The sequence below is a fragment of the Pelodiscus sinensis genome, chromosome 4 (assembly GCF_049634645.1).
Source record: "Pelodiscus sinensis isolate JC-2024 chromosome 4, ASM4963464v1, whole genome shotgun sequence".
NCBI lineage: Eukaryota > Metazoa > Chordata > Testudines > Trionychidae > Pelodiscus > Pelodiscus sinensis.
In genome coordinates this window covers 133,557,961-133,585,729 of record NC_134714.1, presented here as the reverse complement: position 1 = coordinate 133,585,729, position 27,769 = coordinate 133,557,961, and the positions used below count along the sequence as shown (strand labels likewise).

Here is a 27,769-nt window from a genome sequence, read left to right as displayed (position 1 = left end):
CCCAGTGCTGGAGAGCGAGCTGCCTCTTGCCCTGGGAGCCACGGCTGTGCACCAGTGCAGCTCGTGCTGCAATGCAATGGGGGTCGAGGCCTCCCAACCTGCCTTTGTCCAGCAGCTGGGCCCTTGAAACCACCCGCAGCCCACAGAGACGGGCAGTTGGCAGCCGCTAGTGTTCCCAAGCCGGCATTGCACTCGCTCGTTTCTACGCTACAATGCGGTGCAGCCCACTGAGGTTAGAAGAATTACAAAGGCTTCCAGCTTAGAAATATGCTTTCAGAAATGTTTATTGAAGTAGGGAGTTACATTCCCAAAGATCTAGAGACCTGGAATGCCCCCAGAAGCAAATTGTTTTGCAGTGAAGCTGCAGAGTGCATGGCTGTTTTCCAGACTGGAGATATTTAACTTGTAGTCAGTAGGGTTCAGAGTTAACCGGTCTCCCTCCATTACTAAGGTGCACCATGAAGCTATTGATCTAGACGTCCAGCAGACACAGGTAGGTGTGAGTGAAGAATATGTTTTCATCCTTCATGTAGGGGGAATACACTCTTCCCGATGTGATCCGAATGCAGTGCCATCTCCTTAACGCTGCTGACAGCCAGAATCATAGTCCATGTTGTTCTGGGTGTTCACTCTGACTCCTACTGATTATGAGGGGAAATGTCATCATTTCTGATGGCCAACTGAGCAGAGAAAAGCCAGCTGAATGGTCGGTGCAGCCTGTGAATTCACGATCCCATAACTAACCCAAGAGAGATGGATAACTGTGCAAAGCAAGAGAAACACAGTTAGGGACCAGCCCGTAAGGTCCCTCTGGAATCCAGCCCACCCGCTGTGCATTTAGAATCACGCCCATTTCTGGAGAGTGTTCAGGTTTCTTCAGAGGGTTAATCACTGAAGCCACAGTGAGACAGGGCTGAGCTGTGCACCTTTCAAGAGGCTATACCAGACAGAGAAATAGAATGGGTGGGGGCGGGGGGATACATGGGGCGGAGGATGGGTAGCACAGCTTGTCGGTTGATTAATTGGTTGGCATTAAGACATTACTTAGGTCATCAGTTAGATGGTTAGTTGCCCTGGATGTATTAGATCAGTGCTTCTCAATCCACCGCCCATGGGTTGCTTTTGGACCAATCAACACACTCCAGAGGCTCATGTGACATCCTGACGGACATGCAGATAGCGCCCAACTATACTGTGGATGCGGTCCATATAACAGAGAAAAATGCACATGCTCTCTCAGTGGTAGGCTTAGAATAGGATGCACACAGTGGTCAGTTGGCTGGACGGATGCATTGGATACTTCATTTGGCAAGTAGGCTGGATAAGCTAAGTACATCTCTTGATTGGCTGGTTACATTGGAGCCACTCAATGCTTTCGGTGATTAGCTGACCAGACATTTTTATTTAAAAAAAACACATTCATTAGTTGGCTGGCAGGCTGGCATTTCAGATTAGCGTCTCTAGAGAAATTCATTGGTTGTTTTCATGCACTGGAGAATTCATTGGTTGGTTTGTTGTGAATGTTGTATACTCTACCTAAATTCATCAGTTGTTTGGATGCATTCATTGGTTGGTTGGTTTTGCATGTTGGATGTACTAGATACAGGCATTGGTTGGCTGAATGGATGGACGGAGAGATATGGGGGATAGGCAGGATATGTTCTTTGATCTGTTTGGTTGGATGGATAAATTGGAGACTCTGTATCCCGTTGGTGGTTTGTTGTTTCAATAAGTCAGATAAATTAAACACAGCCATTGGTTGGTTGCTTAGCTGGCAGTTGGCTGGATGGGGGAGCAGGTGGACTGGTCGGATGCAGTAGATTTGTTGGTTAGCTGGATACAGTAGATGGTTATTGGATGCAGTGGGCTGCTGGATCCAGAACAAACGATTTCTGCTCGGCTATTTCCCCAGACGGAGTTGTGAGGATGACGGGCTCACAGGAACAGACAGACTCTTATAGGCACAGCAGACACAGACAGGAGCAACAGCAAGAGGCGTCTGCAGAGTGGGAGCCAGGAAATGCTCGGACAGGGAGCGCAATTGATCAAAGCACACCCAGGACCCTCTCCGACCCCCTAGCTAAGGGGGCTCACCAGATGGCCTTTGCCTCCTTCCCCTTGGCTGTGCTCCTCCGGGGTGGCTGAGAGACATAGTCAAAGCAGCTCCGACCCCCGAGGTGGGGCCCACAGCGCAGGCTGTACTGGAACCAGACGCGGCCGTGGTTCATGTAGCAATCCTTCTGGTGGGGCCCCCCAGACTCCAGCTCAATGTCGCAGCTTCCCAGTACATCATCGTCCCACTTGTTGTCCTCGTCCCAGACCTGCACGCGGATCTTGCTGGCGCTGTTGAGGCGGACGGTGCCGAAGTCCAAGTGGACGTTCCAGGTGGGATTGTTGTTGTTCCAGATGGTGCCAGTCCGCAGCTCCTTGCTCTCAAAGATGACCTTGACGAAACCATCTGTAGCAGTAAAGTAGTCCCCCCACAGACCACTGGCCTTCTGCACACTCACCGTCAGCTTCCCCAGCCCACGTTCCCGTGAGCAGCACATGGTGTTGGTCACGGTGTCCCCCGGGCAGACACAGGAGCAGGGATCGTGGGCGCTGCGCTGGGTCCCTGGGGGACAGCTCTGGGTGCAATTCCTCCACAGGGCCCTCTCAAGGATGTACTTACTCACCGCCCGCTTCAGCTCCTCCTGCTTGGGGTCGTCCTGCTCTACCAGCATGTGGATGGGCTGCAGGGAATAGGACACCAGGCCGGGGCTGGATTTGAGGCTCTCCATCCAAGCTGAGAAGACTTTGGCGTCTTGTCCGGAGAACAAGATGTCTGTTGTGCTGTGTCCTCCCTCCACCTCCACGTGACGCTCCCGATATGTCTCATGAAAGCTCCTCTGAACCTTCCCCTTCTTCTTGTCCTCCTCACACTGGTTGTACCCACCCTTAGCTGAGCCAGATCCAATACTCACAGACGACTCCCCACTCAAACAGTCCTTGACCTCGTCAGCTGTCAAGCTGCTCAGTGCCGCTTCGCAGACCCGCACGGCTGTCACGTCCCGCGCCCGGCCCCCCAGCTGCACCTGGGACACGTAGTGGGTGCCGTAGTTGCTGATGAGTTGCTGGTACTCCACCTTGGATTTGCTGTCGTACTTCTCTGGGAGGTTCTCCAGCGCCTCAGTGAAATGGCTGGTGAGCGGGGGCGTCTCGCTGACCCGGAACCTGCCCAGGGACACAAGGTGCGGAGTGAGCTCAGCCTGGCCGGTCAGCTGTGATCGTTATCGGCACATCCTACGGCCCCGGCCAACCCATGAGCAAAGCTCTAACCATGTGGCTCCTGCTCAGAGCAGCCTCCCCAGCCTGCTGCACCCACTGCCTTGCTGGGAGCATTGTCAGCTGATGGACGTCCCATGCTCTGGCCATGGCTGGTCACCAGGACCCTGACACACAAGAGAGGAAAATCCCCCCTAGCTCTCCAGCCCCTGCCCCCTGTCCCATTCCCGGCCTTCGTTGCTGGCCAGTGCCCTTCCCTGGGCCCAGCTTGGAGATATGGTGTCATTTTGAAGGGAAGAGCCCTATTCTCCATTCCCCATTCCCCAGTACCAGTCATTCCCCCGCCCTGGCACCTCGCAGAGGGGAAAAGGCCCGTGTCCAGGAGCCAGCCTGTCCTGCCAGTAACTCCACCGGCAGCAGGTCACATGGTGATACCCAGGCTCTACCGACACTCAGGAAGGCGGCCTGGCCTCACCAGCCTTTGAGCAGATGGGCTGGTGGCGCCATGCCCCGGAGAATGCACAGGGAACAGTTCGTGGGGACGGAACCAAGCTCCCCCACTCTGCCGGCCTCCCCCTTTGCTCTCCTACTGCTTCTGCAGGGCCAAGGTAGCTATTGGATGGTGGAGGGGATGAGTGGAGATGAGGTGTACTTTAGGGGAGACGGTGGGGCAGACATGCATATGTATAGGGAGGAGGTGCAATAGTGGAAGAATGGGGGCTGAAGGAAGAGCAGGGAGGGAGATTCTGGGAGGGGCTGCAGTGTACGTGGGACCTGAGGCATGAGTGTGGAAGGCACCACCCCGCTAGAGGGGAAGTTGGTGCCTACGCCTGCTTGGACCTGTTCTGGGCACCACCAAAAATGACACAACCCTGGTGCCCATGAGCACCCCCTAGGGGGAATGTCCCAAGCACTGTGTGCTGTGGCTGTGACCCCCATTCCAACTGATCCCTCCCGACCCTACCCAGCACTCACTGGTAGTAGCCGCAGGAGACCTCGTGGCTCACAAAGCTGTATTTGTCCTTCCGCGATTGCTCCACCACGAAATTGGCCAGTTTGGAGTGTGATCCGGCCAGCTCCACCTGAACATTCACTTTGGGCTTCACAGGCACGTCCAGCCCCACCTTCCAGTCGTTCTGCACCGCGGATGCCGCCAACTGCAGCATGCTCATCCCCGACTCCTTCACCGAGCTGCTGAGTTGCTTGCTGCACAAGCCTTGGACCCTCCAGTCCACCGCCGCCAGTGGCAGCCTCTGCAACTGCCCGCCCTGCAGCTGGTTCTGGCACAGGGTGCAGGTGTCATCAGGGTCCTGCCAGGTGCTGCTGTCCACCAGGTAGGCTCCCTTCCTGGCCATTGTGGTCACATCGATGCCCTCACCAACGAGGCTGTGACCAGGCACAAAGGCCGTGTGCTTCTTGCATTCATTGACCGTGTATGTTTGACACTGGGAGGAAGCCCCAGGGAGGATGAAAAGGAGAAGGGGGAGGAAGCTACGAAATCTAGGCATAGTTGAAATGACGGATTTCCCCACCCAGGAGGGGCCACCAGCCTCAAAACCTCCTAGAGGGAGAGACACAGAGAGGTGCAGAATTAATAGCAATGCAGTAGCAGGCAGTTCCATAGGTTAACACCATTGTAGACACACCCACCTAACAGCCATGACATCAGCCATGTTCTATATCAGACTTATGCAATCTCTGGTCTCTAGGAACACTGGGGGTTTTATGGAGATGATGCGATGCCTTATTTGCATGTTTACCTCCAGACAACCTCAAATGCAGCATTTCCCTCCCCTCCGTTTTCCAGGTGTTGCAATACCAGTACTAACCATAAGGGGGCGGTACAGTTTTACATGGCCAATGAGAGCCTGCAATAGAATGGGTGATTGCAGCTCCCTACTGGGCCACTAGAGGGCGGTGCCCTAGAGCCCAGGGCCTGTAATTGGTCGGTGGCTTGCAAGAGCTTGGCCCCCTGGTGGTGAGGGGGAGTTTGGGCCATGAGGGGCTGTAGAACCTCTGGGGGCCCCCTAGTGGCCATGGTGATGTTTAGTCGCTGCTGGAGGGTCGTTTTCTTGGGGTTCTCATGGTCGGCATCAGCCCCAACATCTGGAGCTGCCGCCTTCATACTTTTGCCCTGGGTCAGGCCCATGGGCAGGACACTTCCTACCTCCCCAGAGCAGCCCCATGGGCCCTCCCAGTTTCATTTCCTGTCCCCTGGCTTGTGCCCCTGAAGCTCTCACCCCTTGCTCTGCCTCCCTCCCCCCACTGACCACGGGGCTGCTGTGTGAAATGCAGATTTGAACGGGGTTGTGAACTGAGGCTGGGAAATATATCGCAATGGAGGCTCAGCATCCTGTGATAGCGGCCAACTCAGGGTGGAGGGGACAGGAAATGTCTGAACTCAGCTCGGCAGCAGCAGGGAGGAAAAACAAACCTGAATATTGATGGCTTGGATCTGTCGGTGCCCTGCTTCTCCAGCCCTGGGGCTCCCTCCCTCCCCCACTCTGCCAGTGCCCCTTTATCTTGACCTATAGCCCCGTACCAGCCCAGCCCTGGGTTCTCTCTGCCTCCTCCCCCCTCTCTGTTAGTGCTTTAAATCCTCACCTGCAGCCCCCTGCTCGCCCAGCCATGGGTTCCTGCCCCTCACAAACTCTGCTGGTGCCCCCACTCTCAATCTGTTGCCCACCTGCTGTTTGCCAGCAAAAAAACCAAACAGAACGACATTGCCAGCTGCCCCTGAGATGAAATAGAGCAACTGAGTCCCCTGGCTATCAACAGCAGAGCAAGTTGGTCTAGTGGCTAGAGCATTAGACTGAGAGTCAGGACTGCTGGGGTCTGTTGTTGCTCTGGCAGAGGAACGGAGTCTAGTGGTTGGAGCAGGTGGGTGCTGGGAGCCAGGATTCCTGGGTTACTGTTCTGGGAGGGGTGCGGGGGTTAGCCCCTTACAGGGGGAGAGCTGGGGACCACAATCTTGGCTGAAGTCTGTGCTGTAGCTGCCGTAACAGCCCCCCAGTTTTGCCTGCAATGTGTGTCTGAGCTTGGGCTCCCTGCTCTCAGCCGCAGACTGAGCTGTGAGCTTTGCAATAGAGTCCCCCATTGTGGGCAGGCTCTGAGTGGATGCGCCTTTTCAGGTTTTTGTTGGGGGGGGGGGGAGTGCGAACTGTTAATACCATTGTGGGGGAGGGGAAGAGAGTGAGAGCTGGGGGTGGCCACACTGAAGACAACCGTTTCAGCAGCTTGCTCAGTACAAGCAAAGCAGCAAACTGGGGGAGACCAATCTTATTGGTTCCCCTCCCCCACATACATCACCTCTTTCTCAGGCTACTAAGGTGTCAGAAAAACTCTGTTCTTTTTGCAGACAACTGAGCAGTCAGCTGACAGAAGCCCTGTATCTAATTCCTATACAAAAGAAATAAAATAAATAAAGAGTAGACCTAGTCCTCTCTAACATATGTAGGAAAAATATGTGGCACTTTAAAGACTAACACATTACAAAGACAGCCTCCCCAGCCACTGATAGCCAAATTAACCCTTTTTGACTTACAATAAGCTATTTCTTCCTTCCTTATCTCTTCCTTGCCCTTCATTCCCACCTTCTGTCCTAATATCTGATTTCTCAGTTCATCATTTCTTTACTTTCTTCATTGTATTCCTTTGTTACATATGGTCATGCAAATTCACTTTCAGAATATGAGCTGAGGAAGCGGGTCTGGCCCCAAAAAGCTCATCATCTAATAAACCATCTTGTTAGTCTTTACAGTGCTACAATTTTTTTCCTTTTCTGGAGGGAGAGAGACCCTGTCAGGCCTCCTGGGTTCTCTCTCCGCTCTGGGAGGGCAGTGGGGTCTTGTGGGTCACAGAGAGAGGGCAGATACATTTTAGTTCTATGTAAAAACACCGAATGCCCATACTGGGTCAGACGCATGGTCCTTCTAGCCCTGTACCCTGTCTGTCAATAGCAACTCAATGCCCGGTGCTTCAGAAGGAATAAACAGAGCAGGCAAACATCATGGTCCATCTCCTGTCACCCATTCCCAGCGTCTGTCAAACAGAAGCAAGGGACACCATCCCTCCCCATTCTGGCTAGTAGCCACTAATGGACTTACCCTCCTGGAATTTATTTTGTGTTTATTGGAATCATGTTATAGGTGCCTCCAGATCCTGGCAAAGAGTTCCACAAGCTGACAGTGAAACAATAATTTATTTTGCAGGTTTAAAATCTGCCACCTGTACATTGAATTGGGTCAGCGTCTCGTATTGTGTTCGTGAAGGAACGAATAACATTTCCTTGTTCTATTTTCCCCACACATTTCATGATTCTCTAGATCTTTGACATATCCCCCCACCCTTTAGTCATTTCTTCTGCAAGCTGAAAAGTTCCAGTTTTCTCAATTTCTTCTCATATGGAAGCTCTTCCTTACCCCCAATGATTTCTGTTCCCCTTTCTGTACCTTTTCCAAATCCAATGTCTCTTTTTCTAAATGGGGTGACCAGACCTGCATGCAGTATTCAAGATGTGGGTGTACAAAGCCACTGCACACCGAGCAGACGTTGCCAGGGAACGACCCACAAGGATTCCAAGATCTCTTTCTTGAATGGTATCGGTTATTTTGTATTTGTCAACTAGATTATAGTTTGCCCTGTGCATTACTTTACACTTATCAACACTGAATTCCCCCTGCCCTTGTGTTGCTCAGTCACCCCGTTTGGTGAGATCCCTTTGCAACTCTTTGCACTCAGCTCTGGACTTTGCTGTTTGGAGTAGTTGTGCAGTATCTGCACATGCTGCCACCTCTCTGTTTTCCCCCTCTCCCCCTCCCACACACTTTGCAAGAACATGTATACCTTTAACAGCAGGGATCCAAATGCAAATCCTAGCAGCACAAGACTCATTTTTGCTTTTTTTTCTCCCCCTCATCTCTTTTAAGTGGAATTCCCCTCTCCTGCCTCTGGCAGTGTTTTCATGATGATCTAAGGATCCGTCAATGACTGGAATGCCCAGCCTTTTCTATCCTTAATCACCTGCCTCCCTCTTTATATAACGAACTCCCTGCCCCAAAGGTGAAGCTGCAAGCAGCTCAAATTCTGTTGCATTTAAGAGCTGCCTCTAGAGCCAGGGCATGCAGCTTTAAGGAGACCTCAGGTATGGAATCTCAGGGTTCAAACATCAGGAGAGCTACTGAAGCTCCCCCACATAGCACCCTTGGGTCTGAGCAGTGCTCGGTGTGATGGGGTCCCCAATCTCATCTGGGGTCTGAGCAGTGCCTGGCACGCTGGGGTCCCCGATCTCGGCAGTAGTTCCCGATCTTAGCCAGAGTCTGAGCAGACCCACCGATCACTCACCTGCCTCCGCAGCTGATGGGTCACCCTCCCGATGACCTGTTGGCAGCTAGGACCGGGCTGTGTCTCTGCTGGGAGAGATGCACTTTGTAGGTGAATTAAGTAACAGCCAAAAGTCTCATGATTTCTTTTTATTGCCTCAGATGTGGTCAGTGGGAAACACCCACAGGCAGCTTTTACATGGACTCCCAGGTCCCTCAAACAAAACATACTGAAATTGGTTTGGGCTGGACCTGAATCAATGGCTCATGAAGAAGAAACAAGCAGTGAGTTCATGCATGGGGTCCACCAAAAAGGCCCCTTTCCTGCCCTCAGCTTCCAGGTTGTGCCTGGGCACGAAGGCAGTATGCTTCTTGTACTCTTCCTTCGTGCACAAGTGGCATTGCGTTGAGACCCTGGGAGTGGGAGAAGAGAAGCAGCAGGCTCTGGGCACAGCTGGGAGGGGATGTTAGTCTCTGAACCACCCTGTCAGGAGGAACACAGAGAGTTCCTGCATTAACAACAATCCTGTAGTAGGGAGTTCCACAGGTTAACATGCTGTTAAAGTTAAAACCCCACTGTGCTCCCCAAAGCAGGACCCAAATACCACTGACATTTGGAGTCTGGGTACATTGTGCTCCCTCTAACCCGTAATGAACACCTTTTGGTTAGCTTCACTGCAGTTAGCCCCTGAGTTCACCTAGTCCAACATCCTGGCCCCTCCCTGCCATCCTGGATCAAACCCAGGGCCTATTATATCCAGTATCCTTTTCTCACCCCCCCACCCCCTTCTTCCCAGAGGCAGATGTTGAAGGTGGGGAAAACTCTCAGGCACAGGATGGCCCAGAACATGAGGGAAGCTCATGACATTGCAAACTGCCCCTGAGCGAAATAGATCAACTGTGTCACCTGCCTATCAACGAGTGGACAGCTGGTCTAGTGGGCAGAGCATTGACTGAGCGTCAGGACTGCTGGGGTCTATTCTTGCTCTGGCAGGGGAGTGGGGTCTAGTGGTTAGATCAGGGGAGCTGGGAGTCAGGATTCCTGGGTTACCGCTCTGGGAGGGGAGTGGGGTCTAGTGGTTAGATCAGGGGAGCTGGGAGTCAGGATTCCTGGGTTACCGCTCTGGGAGGGGTGGGGGTGAGTGGCTCAGAGGGGGAGGGCTGGGACTACAATCCTGGTTGAAGTCTGTGCAGCACCTGACGTAACAGCCCCCCAATTTGAACTCTGCTGTGTCTGTGCATGGGGGCCAGAGACTGAGTAGTCACCTTTGCAGCAATGTCCCCCATCTTTCACCTGCCTCCGGAGCGGAGCTCTAGTTTGGCCCCACGACCCACCGGCAGCTGGGACTGGGCTGTGCCCTGTGGGGAGAGATGCACTTTGTACGTGGACCAAGTCCCCACTGAAAGTCTCATGTTGTCTCAGTCCTCCCTGTGCTCCCCATGGGGCTCAGCTCCTGCCCCACTTCACAGCCCAACCACATCCCTCTGGGCAGGAAGCTGTGGCCAGCACAGACACCTCCCGGGGTGTGAGGAACTAGAGAGGCCCCAGGTGGAACCCCAGTGAGACAAACCCTGCAAGGTCACATTGGGGCCAGCCCTGCCGGCCAGGGGAGAGCAGACTCCAAAGCCGGGTCCCTCAGCCCCCTAGAAACCTCCGTGCTTCCCATCAGCGCACTGGGCTCACTCCTGCCCCCCAATGCTGGTCGGACCCTGAGCCCTGCTCCCCCATCTCCTTGCCAGGGGTCACCCCCATCTCCCTGCTCTCTCACCCCAACCCCCTGCCCCCTCTTCCTGCAGCTCGTTCCTCTGCCAGGCTGCCCCCCCAGTTTGCTCTTTCCTGTTGCCCCGTGGAGCTCACAGACAGGCAGAGAAGAGCCCCAGAACCCAGGGCGGGCAGAGCCCTCAGGAGGCATCGAGTCCAGCCCCTGCCCAAAGCGGGACCCGCCCAACTCAACCATCCCAGCCAGGGCTGGGTCAGGCTGGGACTGAAACACCCCTCGGACAGAGATCCCCCCCCCCCCGAAACCCAGCCCAGGGCCTCCCCACCCGCCCAGGGAAAGAGTTTGTCCCAATGTCCCATCCACACCTCCCCCACTGCAAGGGGAGCCCATCGCTCCTCCCCCTGCCCCCCTGAGAACAGCCTCTCCCCAGCCTCTCTGGACCCCCCTGCAGGGAGCTGGAGGCTGCTCTCGGATCCCCCCTCGCTCTGCTCTGCTGCAGCCTGAACAAGCCCCAATCCCCCCGCCCCCCGGCAGGGCCGTGTGTCCCGACTCCAGACCACAGGAGGTGGGGGAGGGGGACGCTTTGTACCCCCAATAACCCCGGGAACCCCCCATTCACCACTCCACTGGGGCAGTGTGGGGCTTGGCACAGCAGATGCCTTGTGATGGATTTAACCGAGGGGGGGCAGGAAACAGGAGCCTTTTCGGTCAGGGCCGGGGTCGGGAGGGACAGTTGAGAGGCAGGACTCGTGGGTTCTGTCCCCGCTCCAGGAGGGGCCTGGGAGCCCAGAGATCCCCCCCCCCCCACCTGCTGGTGGCGACCGTCCCGGGCCCGGCCGGGCTGAGAAGGACCCAGGCGTGCGGGGAGGGGCAGTTCTGGGGGCTCCCCCCGCTGACTTCAGAGGCGCGTCTCCCTGCAGCTGCAGCAGGAGGGGGTGTGGGAGCTGTGGTCCCCGCCGCTCTTCCTGCGCCAGCAGCTCACACGTGCGGCTCGAGCCCTGCAGGGGGGCTGCAGCCAGGTCGGGGGGGGGGGGGGGAATCCCCCCGCCCCTTGGCTCCCAGCGCGGGCTCCGAGACTCCACCTGCTGCTGCAGCGGGCACGCGCTGCCGGAGGCCACCTGGATCCCGGGCACCGAGCCTGGGCCAGTGACGTCAGTGGACTTTGCACGTGATTCCTCCGGGGCGGGGCGGCGGGAGGGGCGGGGAATCTCCACGTGCTTCTGCCCCACCCCACTGGGGAAAGCGCTGTACCGCGCCGCCCTGCCATTGGCTGCAGGCGCTGCCCCGCCGCTCCCATTGGCTGGGGATGGCGCGCACTGGGAGCTGCGGAGTTGCCTGCTCCCGATTCCAGGCAGAGAGCCGGGGGTCGCCTCATTGCGCCCCCTCACAGAAACTCCTGGAGGTGACTGCCCCCCCCGACCTCTGCCCCAGCCCGCAGCCCCCCCGCCACACACTGCACCCCCTCCCACATCCTAACTCTCTCCCACAACACCCCAACCCTTTGCCCGAACCCTGGGCCCCCCCACACCCTGCACCCCAACCCCCTCCCACACCAGCACCCCAACCCTCTGCCCCAGCCCTGAGTCTCCTTCCACACCCTGCATCCCAAGCCCCTCCCACACCAGCACCCCAACCCTCTGCCCCAGCCCTGGGCCCCCCCACACCCTGCACCCCAACCCCCTCCCACACCAGCACCCCAACCCTCTGCCCCAGCCCTGAGTCTCCTTCCACACCCTGCATCCCAAGCCCCTCCCACACCAGCACCCCAACCCTCTGCCCCAGCCCTGAGTCTCCTTCCACACCCTGCACCCCAACCCCCTCCCATACCAGCACCCCAACCCTCTGCCCCAGCCCTGGGCCCCCCCACACCCTGCACCCCAAACCCCTCCCACACCAGCACCCCAACCCTCTACCACAGCCCTGAGCCCTCCCACACCCTGCACCCCAACCCCCTCCCCCACCAGCACCCAACCCTCTGCCCCAGCCCTGAGTCTCCTTCCACACCCTGCACCCCAACCCCCCCCACTTCCTAACCCCCTTCCCCACCAGCACCCGCAACCCTCAGCTCCAGGTGAGTTCCTCAGCCTACAACCTCTGCCCTAGCCCCCCACACTAGCACTGGCCCTGAGCTCTGCTCCAGCCCTGAGCCCCCCCACACCCTGCCTGCGGCCCTCTCCCAAACCCCAGCTCCCACACCCTGTACTCCAACTCCCTGCCCCAGCACTCACTCTAACTCTCACCCAGATCCCACACTCCTGTCCCAACCATCTTCAGAGCTCCCTCCTGCGCTCAGCACCCTTTACCCCAGAGCCTGCACCCCCAGCCAGATCTCCCTTCTCCTCCCCACTCCAACCCTCTGCCCCACCAGAACGTTCCCTCTCCTCTCCACTCCCCCCCCATCACTCTTCCAAGAAGCCAAATGGGTATCGACGGTGTTACTCCCTGCAATCAGATTATTGCTTGCATTGCGCTGTGACTGGCTAGTCACTGGCCATGGAAGGGGGTTGCCAGGTGACAGGATCTGTGCAAAATTCAAGTGACTCTCCCCCCTGCGGTCCCCCAGGCCGGGCTGTAGGATGAATTTTTGCTTCTCCCTCCAGCATCAGGACTGGCCCGTGGTCCTGGGAGAGCGACACTTGGAGACGTCTGTGTTGGCCCCTGGGTCTTGTCAATGTTGCAGTGTCCTTATTGGCCCCACCCACCCTTCATCTACCCCCCTCCAGGTCCCACCTCTGCCCATGCTGCTGCCCCCGGCAGCTTGGGGTATTGTCCAGGGCGCTGCAGCAACTCCCAGCCCAGGGAAGGGCTCAGGCCCAGGCGGCAGTGGGATGGAGGTGGGCCGTGCCAGCTAGGACCATAGACCCTGCTGGGGCTTGCTCTGAGGTCACTGGTGTGTTGGGGGGCAGGGAGAGAAGGGGGGAGGAATGGGCTAAGGATTGATGCTCTCTGGTCCAGATGCATCTCAAAGGCATCCCCTCCAGCTCTCTGGAGCTGCTGTACCTGTCAGCTGCTACACAGGATCTAGCTTTCACTCTGGGGGCAGATCTAGAGCTCAGCCCTCCCCCCCCCAAACTCCTCTGCCAACCCCTTCCCTGCACGGCCAGGACTGACACGCAAGTGCAGTTTGCTGTCAACCATTGGGTGCTGCAGGATCCAGGCTGCCACCTGCTGGAGGGAATCGGAGCTCCCCATTAGCGCCGAACTATCACTCATTCCCCAGCCTCTGGAGCCAGGCATGTCATGGGGCCAGGTCAGAACCAGCGCCCCCTAGTGGGGAAAGGCCCCATGTTCCATTCCCCAGCCCGTCCCTCTGCCTTGGGGCCAGATCAGAGCTGCTCAGTTCTACCCTAAAATGGGGTGCAGCTCAGTGAGATTAGAAGAATTACAAAGGCTGCCAGTTTAGAGATATGCTTCTGCAAATGTTTATTGAGGCCGGGAGATACATTCCCAAAATCTAGAGACCTGGTTTCCTCCCAAAAGCAAATCATTTTTCAGTGACGGTGAAAAGCTGCATGGCAGTTTTGCAGGCTGGATATAGTTAACTTGCAGTCTGTAGGGTCCAGAGTTAACAACCCTCTTTCACCAGTTAACCATGGAGCTGTTAATATAGACTTTCAGCAGATGCAGAACTGGGTGAGCCAGGAAAGTGTTTTAACTGCACTTTCCAAAATGATAGCAATGCAGCACCACCTCCCTGAGCTTGCTTACAGCCTAATCAATAGCCGTGTAGAATATCCTCATATCTGATAACTCTGAAACCTACCAATGGCTAGTAATATACCCTGTGTTGCCCGTCTGAGCAGGGAACATGAAGTTGGATGGTAGATGGGCCCTGCAAGTACAGGATGAGAGAACCATCAGGGATGAATTTCCTAATGAATCCTTCCTCTCGGTGCCCAGCCCATCCATTGGATATCTAGAACTCTGCCCATGCTTGGTGGTTTCTGAAGATGGTTAATCACTGATGCCAGAATTGGGAAGGGCTGATCTTTGGAACGTATGTCCTGTTTTCAACTGGATGTACTAGGTTGATCATTACAGTGCGTGGATGGATCCTTGGAGAGATGGATTAATAGCACTGCCTGCACAGATTTGTGGACTGGATGCGTCTGTGTGTGTCATTCACAGAGGACATGTGAATAGCAAAAGAGGGAAAATTGCCTTTGCAGTTCATTAATCAGTTACAATCCTTAGTCAATACTAAATCGATCGTATTGAATTTACTATATACGTTCATTGGTTGTTTGGCTGGCTGGCTTATTACATTGGATGATCTAGATACAGTCTAGAGGGCGAATAAAGAAAAGTTATTTATTAGTTCCCATAATAGAAGAACTAGAGGACACCAGCTGAAGTTAATGGGTAGCAGGTTTAAAACTAATAAAAGAAAGTTCTTCTTCACACAGCGTGTAGTCAACCTGTGGAACTCCTTGCCAGAGGAGGCTGTGAAGGCTAGGACTATAACAGAATTTAAAGAGAAACTAGATAATTTCATGGAGGTTAGGTCCATAAAAGGCTATTAGCCAGGGGATAAAATGGTGTCCTTGGCCTCTGTTTGTCAGAGGCTGGAGAGGGATGGCAGGAGACAAATCGCTTGATCATTGTCTTCGGTCCACCCTCTCTGGGGCACCTGGTGCTGGCCACTGTCGGTAGACAGGATACTGGGCTAGATGGACCTTTGATCTGACCCAGTACGGCCGTTCTTATGTTCTTATGTACAGTCTTTGGTTGTTTGGATGCTCTAGATACACTCATTGCTTGATTGGTTGCACAAGCTACACCGGCTACTTGGATGTACATAAGATATTGGTTGAATACATCAGATGTAGGTGAAACAGACACTGACAGGTTGGCTGAACAGATACATTGGATGCATTGGTTGGCTGGTTGGCCAGATACGCTAAATATATTTGTTGGTTGGTTGGCGAACTGGTTTTTTTTTCACATTGTATACGCTAATGAATTCATTGGCTGTTTGGAAGCAGTGGATACATTGTCGTTTGGTAGGATGGAAGGATGTGGTGCATACACAGGACACATTCTTTGGTCGGTTGTATGGATACACAAAATTGAGTTGGTGATTTGCTGGTTGAATAAGTCGGATGAACTAAACACTACCATTCCCCAGCAGGGAAGAAGGCAGATAGCTAGGTTGCAAGCAGAAGGAACATACCTTACTTAGTTTCTTGGATGAATACACAGGACACACTGCTCACAAAGATCCAGAATGCGATGCGCTATTTTCCCAGAGGGAGCTGTGAGGATGACAGGCTCACGGGAACAGGAGCAACAGCATGAAGCGTGGTAGAGTCAGCAAAGCGCAAGCCAGGAAATGGTCGCTCAGGGAACGCAATTGACCAATGCACACCCAGGCTGCTCTCCGATCCCCTATCTAAAGGGCTCACCAGAAGGTCTTTGCCTCTTCCCCTGGGCTGTGCTCTGTGGAGGTGGCTGGGAGACATAGTCAGAGCAGCTCCGGCCCGTGAGGTAGGGCCCACAGCGCAGGCTGTACTCAAACCAGATGCGGCCGTGGTTCAGGTAGCACTCCTTCTCATAGGGCCCACCGGACTCCAGCGGGACATCACAGCTTCCCAGAAGGTTGTCATTCCACTTGAAGTCTTCGTCCCAGACCTCGACCCGAAACTTGCTGGTCCTGGTGATGCGGACGGTGCCATAGCCAAAATGGACGTTCCAGGTGGGATTGTTGTTGTTCCAGATGGTGCCGGTCCGGATCTCCTTATTCTCAAAGAAGACCTTGACAAAGGAATCAGTTTCACCAAAGAGGTCCCCCCAGAGGCCGCTGGCCCTCTTCACGGTCACCGTCAGCTTCCCCAGCCCACGCTCCCGTGAGCAGCACGAGGTGGTGGTCACAGAGTCCCCGGGGCAGACGCAGGAGCAGGGGTCGTGGACGCTGCGCTGGGTCCCTGGGGGACAGCTCTGGGTGCAATACCTCCACAGAGCCCTCCCTTGGATATACTCACTCACTGCCCGCTTCAGCGCCCCCCGCTTGGGGTTCTTCTGCTCCACCAGGCTGTGGATGGGCTGCAGGGAATAGGACACCAGGCCGGGGCTGGCTTTGAGGCTCTCCATCCAAGCTGAGAAGTCCTTGCCATCCTTCCCAGAGAAGAGGATGTCGGTTGTGCTGTGTCCTCCCTCCACCTCCACGTGGCGCTCCTGATACGTCTCGTGGAAGCTCCCCTGAACCTTCCCCTTCTTCTTCGCCTCCTCGCACTTGCTGTACACACCCTTCTCCAAGCCCTTTACGACACTCACAGCCGCCTCCACGCTCAAACAGTCCTTGATCTCGTCGGCTGTCAAGCCGCTCAGCGCCGCTTCGCAGACCCGCACGGCTGTCACGTCCCGCACCCGGCCCCCCAGCAGCACCTGGGACACGTAGTGGGTGCCGTAGTTGCTGATGAGTTGCTGGTACTCCACCTTGGATTTGCTGTCGTACTGCTCCGGGAGGTTCTTCAGCGCCTCAGCGAAATGAGAGGTGAGGTGAGGGGTCCCATTTACCCATAACCTGCCCAGGGACACAAGGTGCGGAGTGAGCTCAGTCAGGCTAGTCAGCTGCGATCATTTTCTGGACAAACTAAGGCTCCAACCAACCCACAAGAAAGACTGCAAGCAGCTGGCTCCAGCTCAAAGCAGCCACCTCCATCGGATGACTCACCCGACTTTACTGGGGATATTGATCTGTAAGTAACCCCCCATATTTATCCAGTCCCAGAGGGGAGGTGCCGCTTAGAGAGGAAGGACCTCATCTCCCATTCCCCTCCCACTGAGCCAGCCCATCACCCCGTCCTGGCCCTGGATGGAAGCCAGCGCTGCCTACAAGGGAACGTCCCAAGCACTGTGCTGTTGCTGTGACCACAGTTTCAGCTGAGCCCTCCTGACTCTGCCCAGCACTCACTGGTAGTAGCCGCAGGAGACCTGGTGGCTCAGGAAGTTGTATTTGTCCATCCGCGCATGTTCCTCCAGGAATTTCGCCAGTTTGGAGTGCGATCCGGCCAGCGCCATTTGGACGTTACCGTTGGGCTTTGCAGGCATGTCCAGGTCTGCTGTCCAGTCGTTCTCCACCACGGACGCCGCCGACTGCAGCATGCCCATCGCCGACGGCTGCACCGAGCTGCTGAGTTTCTTGCAGCACAAGTCATGGGATTGCCAGGCCATCACAGCCAGCGGCAGCCTCTGCAACTGCCTGCCCTGCAGCGGGTTCTGGCACAGGGTGCAGGTTCCGTCCGAGCGCTGCCAGAGGTTGCTGTTCACTAGGCTGATCTCCTTTCTGGCCATCGTGGTCACATCGATACCTTTGCCAAGCAGGCTGTGCCCTGGCACGTCAGCCGTGTGCTGCTTGCATTCATTGGCGGTGCCCGTGTGACACCGGGGGGATGTCCCAGGGAAGATGAAGAGGAGGAGGGGAACAAAGGCACCGAATCTGGGCATGGCTGACATGCTGGTTCACCTGCCCAGGAGGCGCTGTCGGCCTCTGAACAGCCCTGCAGAGAGAGATGCAGAGAATTGCAGAATTAGTGACAATCCACTAGCAGGCAGTTCCATAGATTAACTTTAGTAGAGACAGAGACATCCACCTGCCAGCCATGACATCAGCCATGTTGGGTAGCACCGCTATGAAAACTCTAGGCTGTAGGACTCCTGGAGGTGTTACCTCATTTGCATGTTTGACTATTGATGACCTAATCTGAATCAATGCCCAGCTCTCCCCCGTTTCCTGAGACTGTAATACCAGCACTAGCCATGAGGAGGAGTCAAAGTTTCATGTATAATGCAAGACTGGAGCAGTGCAGGTCCTCCTGGGGCCACTAGAAGGCCGTGTCATGTGGCCAGAATCCAGAGCTGGCCATTAGTGAGGTGATGCAGTGGCTGGGTGTGGCCATGAGGGCCGTTGAAAGCAACCTAGGCCCCTGTCTTGTGAATAGCAGGTTGGACAGCGGGCGAGAGCAGCCAGAGCCTGGGCCACGCTAGCCACTAATGTCCTGTGGCCCAGTTGGATGCTCAGGCCTGCCTACCGTGGCCCCACACACTGCTCAGAGGGCCTGGCTGCAGGGGGCCAATGTGTCTCTGTGCGGGTCCTCTTGGAGTGAGGGGGGTATGTGGGTCTACGTCAGGAGACCCAAACACCTTCCCTGACCCTGAACTTGCGTCTGCCCCCAAACCTCCTGCCCCCGGTGACAACTCTCTCCTGCACCCAAATGCCCTCCCACCCCTGCCTGCACCCCAGTCCCCAGTGTGGAGCTCCCTCCTGTACCCAGCCTCCCTCCCAAATACCATAATCCCTCCAGGAATATAGCAGAAAAGTGCGGCCCATGACGACACCACAGATTCTTGAGGTGACCTCCACCATGCAAATTACAGCTGGGGTCCCCTAGGGGCCAGGCAGAGAGGTGGGTTTGATTCTGATTAACCTCTCCTGGAGGGTCTCTCTTCTGGGGTTTCCCATGCTCAGCATCAGCCCAACATCTGGAGTTGCCCCTTTTACACTGGAGAAAGGTGTCAGGATGCCCTTCCACCCCGGAACAGATCCTGGGCTGCTCAGTGTCCTACTCCCTCCTTTTTGCCCCGGGTTTCTCCATGGGCCTGTCTAGCCCAGTATCCTCCCCTCTCTACTACCCCACAGCAGACGCTTGGGCTCTTGTAGCCCAGTAGCCTGTGTGGCATTATTGGCTCGGGAGATGAACCAACAAACCACTCTTGCAAGCCGGGGTCCATGTCTGCGCCGCATCGTGTGTAAAGTGGGCCCAGGGAGGTGTCGACTGGAAGCTGGTGATTTGTTGATTCTCTTTTCACTGCTCACATGCCTGTGTCGTTTTTGTGATTGAAGTGATGAATATTGGCTCTGTACTTGTATTTCAAACGTTTGCGTCCTGAAAACATCGATAGGGGGCATGGCCTATCCACTGCGAAAGGGTGGCTAGTCGAGTGAAAAGCAACCTGACTGACAGTGAGCCTGAAGTGGTGCCAATCCACATCTGAGGCGTTTTGTTGTGAAGGTGCTGACCAGTACGTAGCCATGGCTGCTGCCTCGGCAGGGCTGAGTCCTGCATGGACAGGGGACGTGCTCCGCTTGGGGGACACTTTCACACAAGGAGAACAATGGGATTCCCTCCACTTGGGAAGGGGATAAAGCGGGCCCTGGGGGTTCCTCCATTTTCTTTTTCGTTCCAACTCATCACTTCTGGAGCATCTGTGCTATGGACTGAGCCCAGAAGGACTGATGACCCTGTCTAGCCAAGGATGTACCGCAGAGATGGATATCTCCACAGATTATGCCATCTCTGTTACAAACCTGCACCAAGAATTTTGCAATGGGCGTATGTAATTGCTTTCATTTAGCAATTGTACTTTCAACCATTAGGCTGTGTCTAGACTGGCCAGTTTTTCCAGAAAATCAGCTGCTTTTCCGGAAAAACTTGCCAGCTGTCTACACTGGCCGCTTGAATTTCGGCAAAAGCACTGACTTCCTACTGTAAGAGATCAGTGCTTTTTGCGGAAATACTATGCTGCTCCCGTTTGGGCAAAATTCCCTTTTGTGGCAAAGCGTCCGTGCCAATCTAGATGCTCTTTTCTGAAAATGCTTTTAATAGAAAACTTTTCCGTTAAAAGCATTTCCGGAAAATCATGCCAGTCTAGACGTAGCCACACTGTCTCTTTCTTAATAAACCTTTCGATTGTAGATTCTAAAGGATGGGCACAGCGTGCCCTTTGGGGTAAGATATGAGGTACAAATGAAGCTGGAAATGTGTCTGGTCTATTCGTATCAGAAGAACCCGTTTGGATTTGATGGGCTTGGTTTTCCTAATCTTTTCACCTGTGCTGCTGTGGGAAATGATGGAGATCTGACGTGGGTTCAGCTTAGGTGTGAGCCTGTATCACAATGGGGCATGCTGGGGCAGGAAGGGGGGAACTTTGCATCCTGAGGTGGCAGCCGGCTCGGACTGGAAGGGATAGTAAATTTGTGGACTTGCCGCAGCAGCACCAGGCAGGAAAAACACATTTGAATATTGACGGTTTGGCTCTGCCGGTGCCCTTCCATCCCAACCCGCAGCCTTCTGCTATCCCAGCTCTGGGGTTCTCCCCACCTCACACTCTGCTGGTGCTCTTGGATCCCGCCAGCTGCCCCGCTGTTCGTGGCCAATACAAAATCAAAGAGCCTGAAGTTGCGAGCTACCCCTAGTAGGAAAGATATCAGCTGTGAAATGAATTATCAACAGGGGTGTGGCAGTGTGTCCTAACAGCTAGAGCACTACACGGGTCTGCTATTGCTCCGGCAAGAGAGCGGGGTCAGAGGGTTAGGGATGTGGGACACTCGGGTCTATGATTTGGCTGAGCTCTGTGAAGCATTAGGTGTGAGAAGACCCCAGTCTCAATGGGGGGAGGGGACTGTGCAGTGCCAAGAGAGAAGAGGTCCCTGATCTCAGCCACTATCTGTGCAGAAGCAGGCACAATGTTATCCCGGCTTTGCCGGCATCTGAGCGGCATCGGGGTTTAGCTCAGGGCTACTCAACATACTGCATGTGGCCTGCAGCCTGTTTGCGGCCCACGGTGCGGTTTGGGTTTACGCAGGGCTCAACACGCGGCCCGCGGGTGGGAGCCAAAACAAAAAAGTCGTCACTAGAACAATCTTCTGTTGAGATGTGTTTGAGCCGTTAAATTCCTGGACTGTCGTTGCTCACTAAAAGTGCTGCCCTATGGGTGGAAATTGGGTAAATGTTGCATTTTATTAAAATCACTAGACCTGACTTAAACGGGGCCTGTGTGTGGTGCAATCTTGCCTCAATCTTTGCGTTCATGCCCGTCAGTGTGAAAAAGCTATTTGCATATATTTGCATAAATATTAGTATGTATATGCAACCCTACTTAAGTTGCGGCGCTGAGCATGTGCTGTGAGTATCCCTGTGGCCCCCAGGGCTTCCAAAGTTGAGTAGCCCTGGTCTAGCTCCTCCCAGACTCGGGCAAGACACAAAGGTATGTTTGAGCCATGCCAGAGATGGAACATACTCCAGCCACACGTTCCTGACCATGTGGCATGAAGGAGTCCCCCATCTCGGCTGGTCTGGGCAGCACCCAGAGCAAAGGGGTCCTTGATTTCTGCCAGGGTCTGAGCAGCACCTGGCGCGATGGGCCCTGAACTCGGCTGGTCTGAGCAGTGCCCGGCACGATGGGCCCTGATCTCGGCCAGGGTCTGAGCAGTGCCCGGCATGATGGGCCCTGAACTCGGCTGGTCTGAGCAGTGCCTGGCATGATGGGCCCTGATCTCGGCTGGTCTGAGCAGTGCCTGGCATGATGGGCCCTGATCTCGGCCAGGGTCTGAGCAGTGCCCGGCGCGATGGGCCCTGATCTCGCCCAGGGTCTGAGCAGTGCCCGGCATGATGGGCCCTGAACTCGGCTGGTCTGAGCAGTGCCTGGCATGATGGGCCCTGATCTCGGCTGGTCTGAGCAGTGCCCGGCGCGATGGGCCCTGAACTCGGCTGGTCTGAGCAGTGCCCGGCATGATGGGCCCTGAACTCGGCTGGACTGAGCAGTGCCCGGAGCGATGGGCCCTGATCTTGGCTGGTCTGAGCAGCCCCACCCATCACTCACCTGTGTCAGGAGCCGAGCTCTGTTTCAGCCTTGGGGGCTGTCTGCAGCCGGGGCTGGGCTGTGTCGCTGCAGGAGGAGATGTCTCTGCCAGTGGATCCAGGCGTCACAGACTGTCTGCGGTGTTCTCACTGTCTCTTTATGCTGTGCCCAGCATCTCGCTCCCGCCTCCATTCACACCTCTGCCACAGGAAGCTGTCGCCGGCCATTGCTGCACCCGGGGCAGCTCGAACACTGCCCTGTGGGTCTCACCCAGGTGTGAGAAGCCGGAGGAGCTGCAGGGGTCCCTCAGGGAGAGACACGCTGCAGGGAGACTTTGGGGCCCCTACTGCCGAGTTGGGGACAGTGCCCCTAGTGCCACTGTGGGGATTCTGGCCAACCCTGTCCGCCCAGGAAGAGCAGCCACAGCTTGTACAGCAGCACCTCATGGATCCCGCTGTCAATCCAGAGCCACCCCACCAGGCCCAGCAGAATCAAGCCTGGCTTGGGATCCCTGGTGCATCCAGAATCACCCCCCACACTGACTCCATGGGGGAGGCCAGGCCAGGGGTGGAGAAATGGGCACTTGGTGGTAGTGGGGAAACCACGACGGTGGACTGCTGTTCAGCAGGTTTGAAGTTGACTTTTCTCTCTTGGTTCCCTGGTGTTTAGTCCTGTCCACCCTTTAATGTCCTGGGACTCCAGCACCAGGATCCCACGGGCCCCCCCGCAAGGGACTCTGCTCACTCCTGCACCCCATGACTGTGCTCTGCACCCCTATCGTTCACCGCTGCCACGTGCCAATTATAGATCTGACACAACAGATGCTTTGTGAGATACCACTGAAGAAGACCTAATGTGTTGCACGTTAATATCCTGTTGAATGCTGATGGGGGGTGAAGTTAGCAAGTGTTGCAACATGTCTGCTTCTGAAATATGTCGTAAGAGGGCAACACCCCCAGCCAGCCTTTGGGTGGCTAGAGGGGAAGAGACACTGGCATCTGGGTGGGCTGGATTTGTCAATGGCTCATCAAGAACAATCCAGACTCCTAGTGGCATCAGCACCAGGCCTGTCTCCTCTCCCTACTCAACACTATTGGGAAGACAAAGACTTAGAAAGGGGCAGATGGGTCAAAGGCTGAGCAGGGAACCCAGCCAGTCTATTGACAGCTGTGGGCTGCTTGGAACAGGCCGTGGGGCGAGAAAAGTCGCTGGAATCAAATCTAACCGACTGAGCCATTGACACTACAATTCTCTCAGTATTTTTTGTGTGGCCGACTTTGCCCTCCGGATCTAACACTTACAGTCACCTATAATGCAGCTTGCCTTGGAGGGTTTCTCTGTCCCAGTGAGTTTGCCTACAGCCGTGGTCACCAACCAGTAGATCGGGATCTGCTGATAGATCGTGGAGCTTCTGACAGGTCGTAAATGCGGATCCGAGTTACGAACGGTGATCGGTGCTTACGAACAGCGCGGTCGCCATGTAACTCTATGGGATCCGAGTTACGAACAGTTCGAGTTACGGACCAAGTGTTGGTTCGTAACTTGTTCGTAATTCGAAGAGCGGCTGTATCACCTCTAATATCATTATCTCATAGACACTAACCTCACGTCATCTCTGTTCTAAAATCTGATTTGTCCATTTTATATGTGTTCACTTTTTTTTATTGTATCCCTTTGGTACATATGGTCCTGCCAATTGTCTTCCACAATTTGATCGGAGGAAGTGGGTCTGGCCCACGAAAGCTCATCACCAAATAAACCATCTTGTTAGTCTTTAACGTGCTGCATAGCTCTGTCTTTTGTGAACGACAAGGCTTTGTAAGAGGCAGCCCATGTTGGCTAGTTAAGGCAGCTGGGATGAAATTCTCAGGGCACAGGCTGGGACAGCTGGACCGCTGGACCTGCCATTTAACTCTGTAGCCTGGGTGAGGGAAGGGGGTAGAGGGATTTCTGCCGTCGGGTCCGGAGTGGCTGCCGGTGGGCCTGCACCCTCACTGGTCTGTGTGAGGAACAAAGGCCCAGGGTGCTGTGTGGTGCCCCACATGCTGTTGGGGCACTTAGTGTAGCACACAGATAAGGGATGGAGCTAATAGAGTCACAGGATATGGTGGGATTGCGATCTGTGATCTCACACCTGACAACTGCCTCACCTCCTTATCTCAAAGGAAGGTGAAGAAAGCCGCTGGGAGGGGCAGTGGGGTGGAGGAGGAGGAAGAGAAAAGCCGGAAAGAACGGAGAGATGCCTGCTCCTCACTGGAGTGCAGCCTCACCCCTCCTCTGGGGCACAAAGGGGTAGGACGAAGGCCCCGACTCGCCACCCTCCAGAACGGAACGTGGCCATAAGTTCTAAGGAAGGGCTCTGAGGCAGGTATATTTGGCCCTTCTGCAGAGGAGGAGTGGGAACAGGAAGGGGAAAGGAGGAATGGGACAGTGAGCGCTGGGAGTAGGGGAATGAGGAACAGGGACAGGGGAATGTGGCGTGAGCGCAGGGAAGGAGCCACGGAGTGGAAGCTCTGTAGCATCAGTGCTGGAACCAGCCCAAGGAGGAGGAAGCCACGTTGGTGGGCGGAGCGAGGGGTTAGGACAAGAAGGGATTTTGTAGGTGTGCAGTTGGGGGAGGGGAAAATGCTAGACATAGAGACGTATAAGAGACAGGTGGGAAGGGCTTCACAATGTGGCTGCTTGGAAACGAACCCCAATAACCACCCCCTTGCCTGCTCCCCGTCTCCACACCAGCAAGCTACCATGCGGTAAATCAGTCCTCGGCCCCGTCACTCCTGCCTGACCAGAATGGACACCTGTGAGCCGATGGTCAGGGCAGTGAGTGGTGTGTGTGTTATACACCCAAGACTTCAACTGCTGAGACCAGGGTCCCTTTGCAGCGGGCAACCTGGAGAAGGTTGACGGGCGCCCCAAGAAGTTTACAGGGAGAGCTTATTACACCTCAGATTTCAGCTGCTAGGATACAGGATCCCTTCGCAGCGGGCAGTCTAGGGAAGACTGAGAGATGCCCCAACGGATCTGTCACCTGGGAGTGACACGATCCAAACGCCCAAGCTCTTCCTATACCTGTCCCTTATGACTGGGTGAAGTTCTTTTAAATTGTGCTTGGTTCTGTTACAGCAACTGAAGGAGTCAGGTTAAAGCTTAAACAGTTACTATTTTATTGTTACAGGGTAAACTTAGCTGTTAAATGCTACTGCTGTGTTACAGATAACACAGCCACTACAAAGGACAGGACAGAAATTACACTAATAAGTCACTTACAGGTACCATGAAATGCTTTTGGTTCTCTGAGCTCTTATTAAATGCATGCAAAATAGACACCTAGCAGGTATATATTCTCACCCCTGCGTTCCAGACTTGGCGTGGCCAGCGTCTTTCTCTCAATCCCTCGGGAAGAAGTAGGGTGAGGTTGGGCGTCCCACAGACCTCGGGAGACAATCAATACCTGCCAGCAGGTGTAGATGATTGGAGCTCAGATGGGGTGGGCTACTAAACCCTTCTTTATACCCCTTGGGTCACGTTGGCTTCTTCCTGGTCTCAAGTGGCCAATTAGGAAAAATGGCTTCGAACGCCAAGTTTCCCATGAAGGGTGCAAAGCATAATTCACAGCTGGGAAAATGCAGACAATGGGCACCTCTGGTATGTGATGGGTGAAGATCCCTCTCCTGGGACAGTGCAGGTGTGTCAATTACTGGTATTAGTCATCAGGGTGGCGGGAGGCCTCCCAGTCATCAGCTAGCCCATGTACTGTCTGGTTTCTGTTTATGGTAGAGTCAGGGACAGGCACCACACCTGCGTTCCCAGGGCATCAAAGGCTGACTGCCTTTCTCTTGCTCTCGGGGGGGGGGGGGGGGCGGAAACCAAGATGGGGTTCATGTCTGGCTACAACACCACACTAGCAAGGTGCTCAGTGCACGCTAGCTCTGCTATTGCTGGGCTCCAGGTAAACCACCTCCACAAGGACTACAGAGCTTGCTGGGCTCTGGATACAGCCCTGAGGTGCGGATGCCAGATGCTATGGGGTGCTACACGGGGCATCCCTGCTATAAGTCGCATCCTTTCTGTGCTAACTTCATTGACACTTGTAGGAACTGATGTGTTATAAGTCCCCCCATTCCCCACCCCTAAGCTGCATAAAAATCCCCCCAATTTGCGCAATTGGCAGTCAGCCATGGAAAACAATTCCCCGCTTTTCGTTCCAAGTCCAGGTTTTTTGGAACGTATCTTGGACTTATAGCGAGGATGGCCAGTGGCTCTGTGATAGCCCTCCAATATTCGTCTCACAAGGCCTGTTCTTGTCTCTCTGGTCATTGGTTTGAACTCCACTGTCTTGCTCCTCCTCCCCCCGGTCAGGGCCGGACTAAGGGGTGGGCTAGCTAGGCAGCTGCACATGGCGCCAACCTACAGGGGGCACCTGGCTCCCGGCGGGCTACAGCGGCCGCCCAGGCAGCAGCTGTGTTAACTCCCACGGCACCGGCCAGCAGAGACCTTCCCCCCACTGCCACAGGGCCCTGCATGGCCAGGCGCAGCCCGTCCCAGGTGTCCCCGGGCTGCACACCATCAGCAGTGACCAGGCCGACTGGGGAGCACATGCACCATGCATCCACCCACGCGTCCTGGGGGCAGGTCCGTACATGCGTCGTGCACCCAGAGGTGGAGCCGCATGTCCTGGGGGCGGGCCCATGCATGCGTCGTGTGCCCAGAGGTGGGGCCACGCATCCTGGGGGTGGGCCCGTGCAGGCGCCGTGCGCGCCTGGGACCCGGGGCGCCATACTGGCTTGGACAGGTCCTGCCCCTGTTGACCAAACCTCAGGTTCCCCATTGGCATTCCTTTGTGTTAGAGAAGAAACAGGTGCCCCAGGATCGGATGGGGTAAAAGGAATGGCTTTATTGCCTACGCACGTTTACCTCGGACATTCAGCACACTGTCCGAGTGGCCACAACCTGGCAGTAGTCCGAATCTTTTATCTATTTTAGTACGTTAATTCACGTCTACCGCTACTTTTCCTAAAACCTTATTTAGTAATGTTAACTCCCATAAAATGAATATGAATACGCAAATAATGAATACAATTACACCCACCCTTAATGACTATTTATATAATTTCTAATTAAATCAACGCATTCCTATCCTACAAACTAGCAGGTTACAGAGATTACAAGGAGGTTGACCCTGAAGATGTTATGTAGAGCCAACGAGGATAAGCAAGAGACACACCAAGGTAGAACAGTTCCATACTTACCTGGTTTCCTAGGTTACAAAACAGAGAGAGCGTAAGGTTATAGTTATCAAAACATAATACTGGTCTCAACTGGACCCTATCATCCCAAACTACAAAACAAACGGAAAAAGGATGAAGTCTGCTGTGGTTGACTCCTTAACCACTAATGCAAAAAGGCCATTCCAAACCTACTGATTTTTACCCCTCCAGTGCTGGGATTTTGAAAGTCCCTATTTGCTCTGAACTGTCATTCATGCTAAAATTCGACACTTTACACTTAAGTTTGAATAAAGACTCTAATTATCTTACCCATTACAAAGATAGCTTCCCCAATTATCACCTCTAATTTCATTAGCTCACAGACATTTACCTCCCTCCCCACCCCTTTCTGTTCTGAAATTTGATTTGTCAATTTCACATGCATTCATTTTTTTAATTGTATCCTTTGGTATATATGGTTGTGCCAATTTTCTTCCACTATTTGATCTGAGGAAGTGGGTCTGGCCCACGAAAGCTCATCCCCTAATAAACCATCTTGTTAGTCTTTAAAGTGCTCCATAGTCCTGTTTTTTGTTTCAGCTACACCAGACTAACACGGCTACATTTCTATCCCTACTTGCTCAGTGAGGCATGTTGTATTCTCAGCATGTCTCTC

At 54.7% G+C, this 27,769-nt stretch overlaps 2 protein-coding genes across 4 annotated transcripts; both read right to left on the bottom strand.

Moving 5' to 3' along the window:
* Window positions 1–16: 16 nt before the first annotated feature.
* On the bottom strand, window positions 17–11,492 carry LOC102459548 (perforin-1-like). Of its 3 annotated transcripts, none has more exons than XM_075928666.1 (5): window positions 11,389–11,492; window positions 9,852–9,944; window positions 8,608–9,069; window positions 4,240–4,825; window positions 17–3,213 (listed from the first exon to the last, which is right to left on the bottom strand). In XM_075928666.1, the coding sequence occupies exons 4-5, from the start codon at window positions 4,770–4,772 to the stop codon at window positions 2,091–2,093; spliced, it is 1,656 nt and encodes a 551-aa protein (XP_075784781.1). In that variant the 5' UTR covers window positions 4,773–4,825; window positions 8,608–9,069; window positions 9,852–9,944; window positions 11,389–11,492; the 3' UTR covers window positions 17–2,090. The 3 variants fall into 3 exon arrangements, with proteins under 3 accessions (XP_075784781.1, XP_075784782.1, XP_075784783.1); XM_075928667.1 differs by lacking the exon at window positions 11,389–11,492 and adding an exon at window positions 11,115–11,254; XM_075928668.1 differs by lacking the exons at window positions 8,608–9,069; window positions 9,852–9,944; window positions 11,389–11,492 and adding an exon at window positions 7,716–7,865.
* Window positions 11,493–14,945: 3,453 nt separating this feature from the next.
* Window positions 14,946–22,009, bottom strand: LOC102459189 (perforin-1-like). Its single transcript, XM_006134358.2, has 3 exons — window positions 21,908–22,009; window positions 17,220–17,805; window positions 14,946–16,829 (listed from the first exon to the last, which is right to left on the bottom strand). The coding sequence occupies exons 2-3, from the start codon at window positions 17,759–17,761 to the stop codon at window positions 15,695–15,697; spliced, it is 1,677 nt and encodes a 558-aa protein (XP_006134420.2). The 5' UTR covers window positions 17,762–17,805; window positions 21,908–22,009; the 3' UTR covers window positions 14,946–15,694.
* Window positions 22,010–27,769: the final 5,760 nt, after the last annotated feature.

Bases quoted from the DNA above. Each gene is read 5' to 3' on its own strand.
- LOC102459548 (XM_075928666.1), bottom strand. From the start codon at position 4,772: ATGCCTAGATTTCGTAGCTTCCTCCCCCTTCTCCTTTTCATCCTCCCT. The intron at 3,214-4,239 runs GTGAGTGCTGGG...GTCCCTGGGCAG, and splicing joins GTCTCCTGCGGCTACTACCA to GTTCCGGGTCAGCGAGACGC.
- LOC102459189 (XM_006134358.2), bottom strand. From the start codon at position 17,761: ATGTCAGCCATGCCCAGATTCGGTGCCTTTGTTCCCCTCCTCCTCTTC. The intron at 16,830-17,219 runs GTGAGTGCTGGG...GTCCCTGGGCAG, and splicing joins GTCTCCTGCGGCTACTACCA to GTTATGGGTAAATGGGACCC.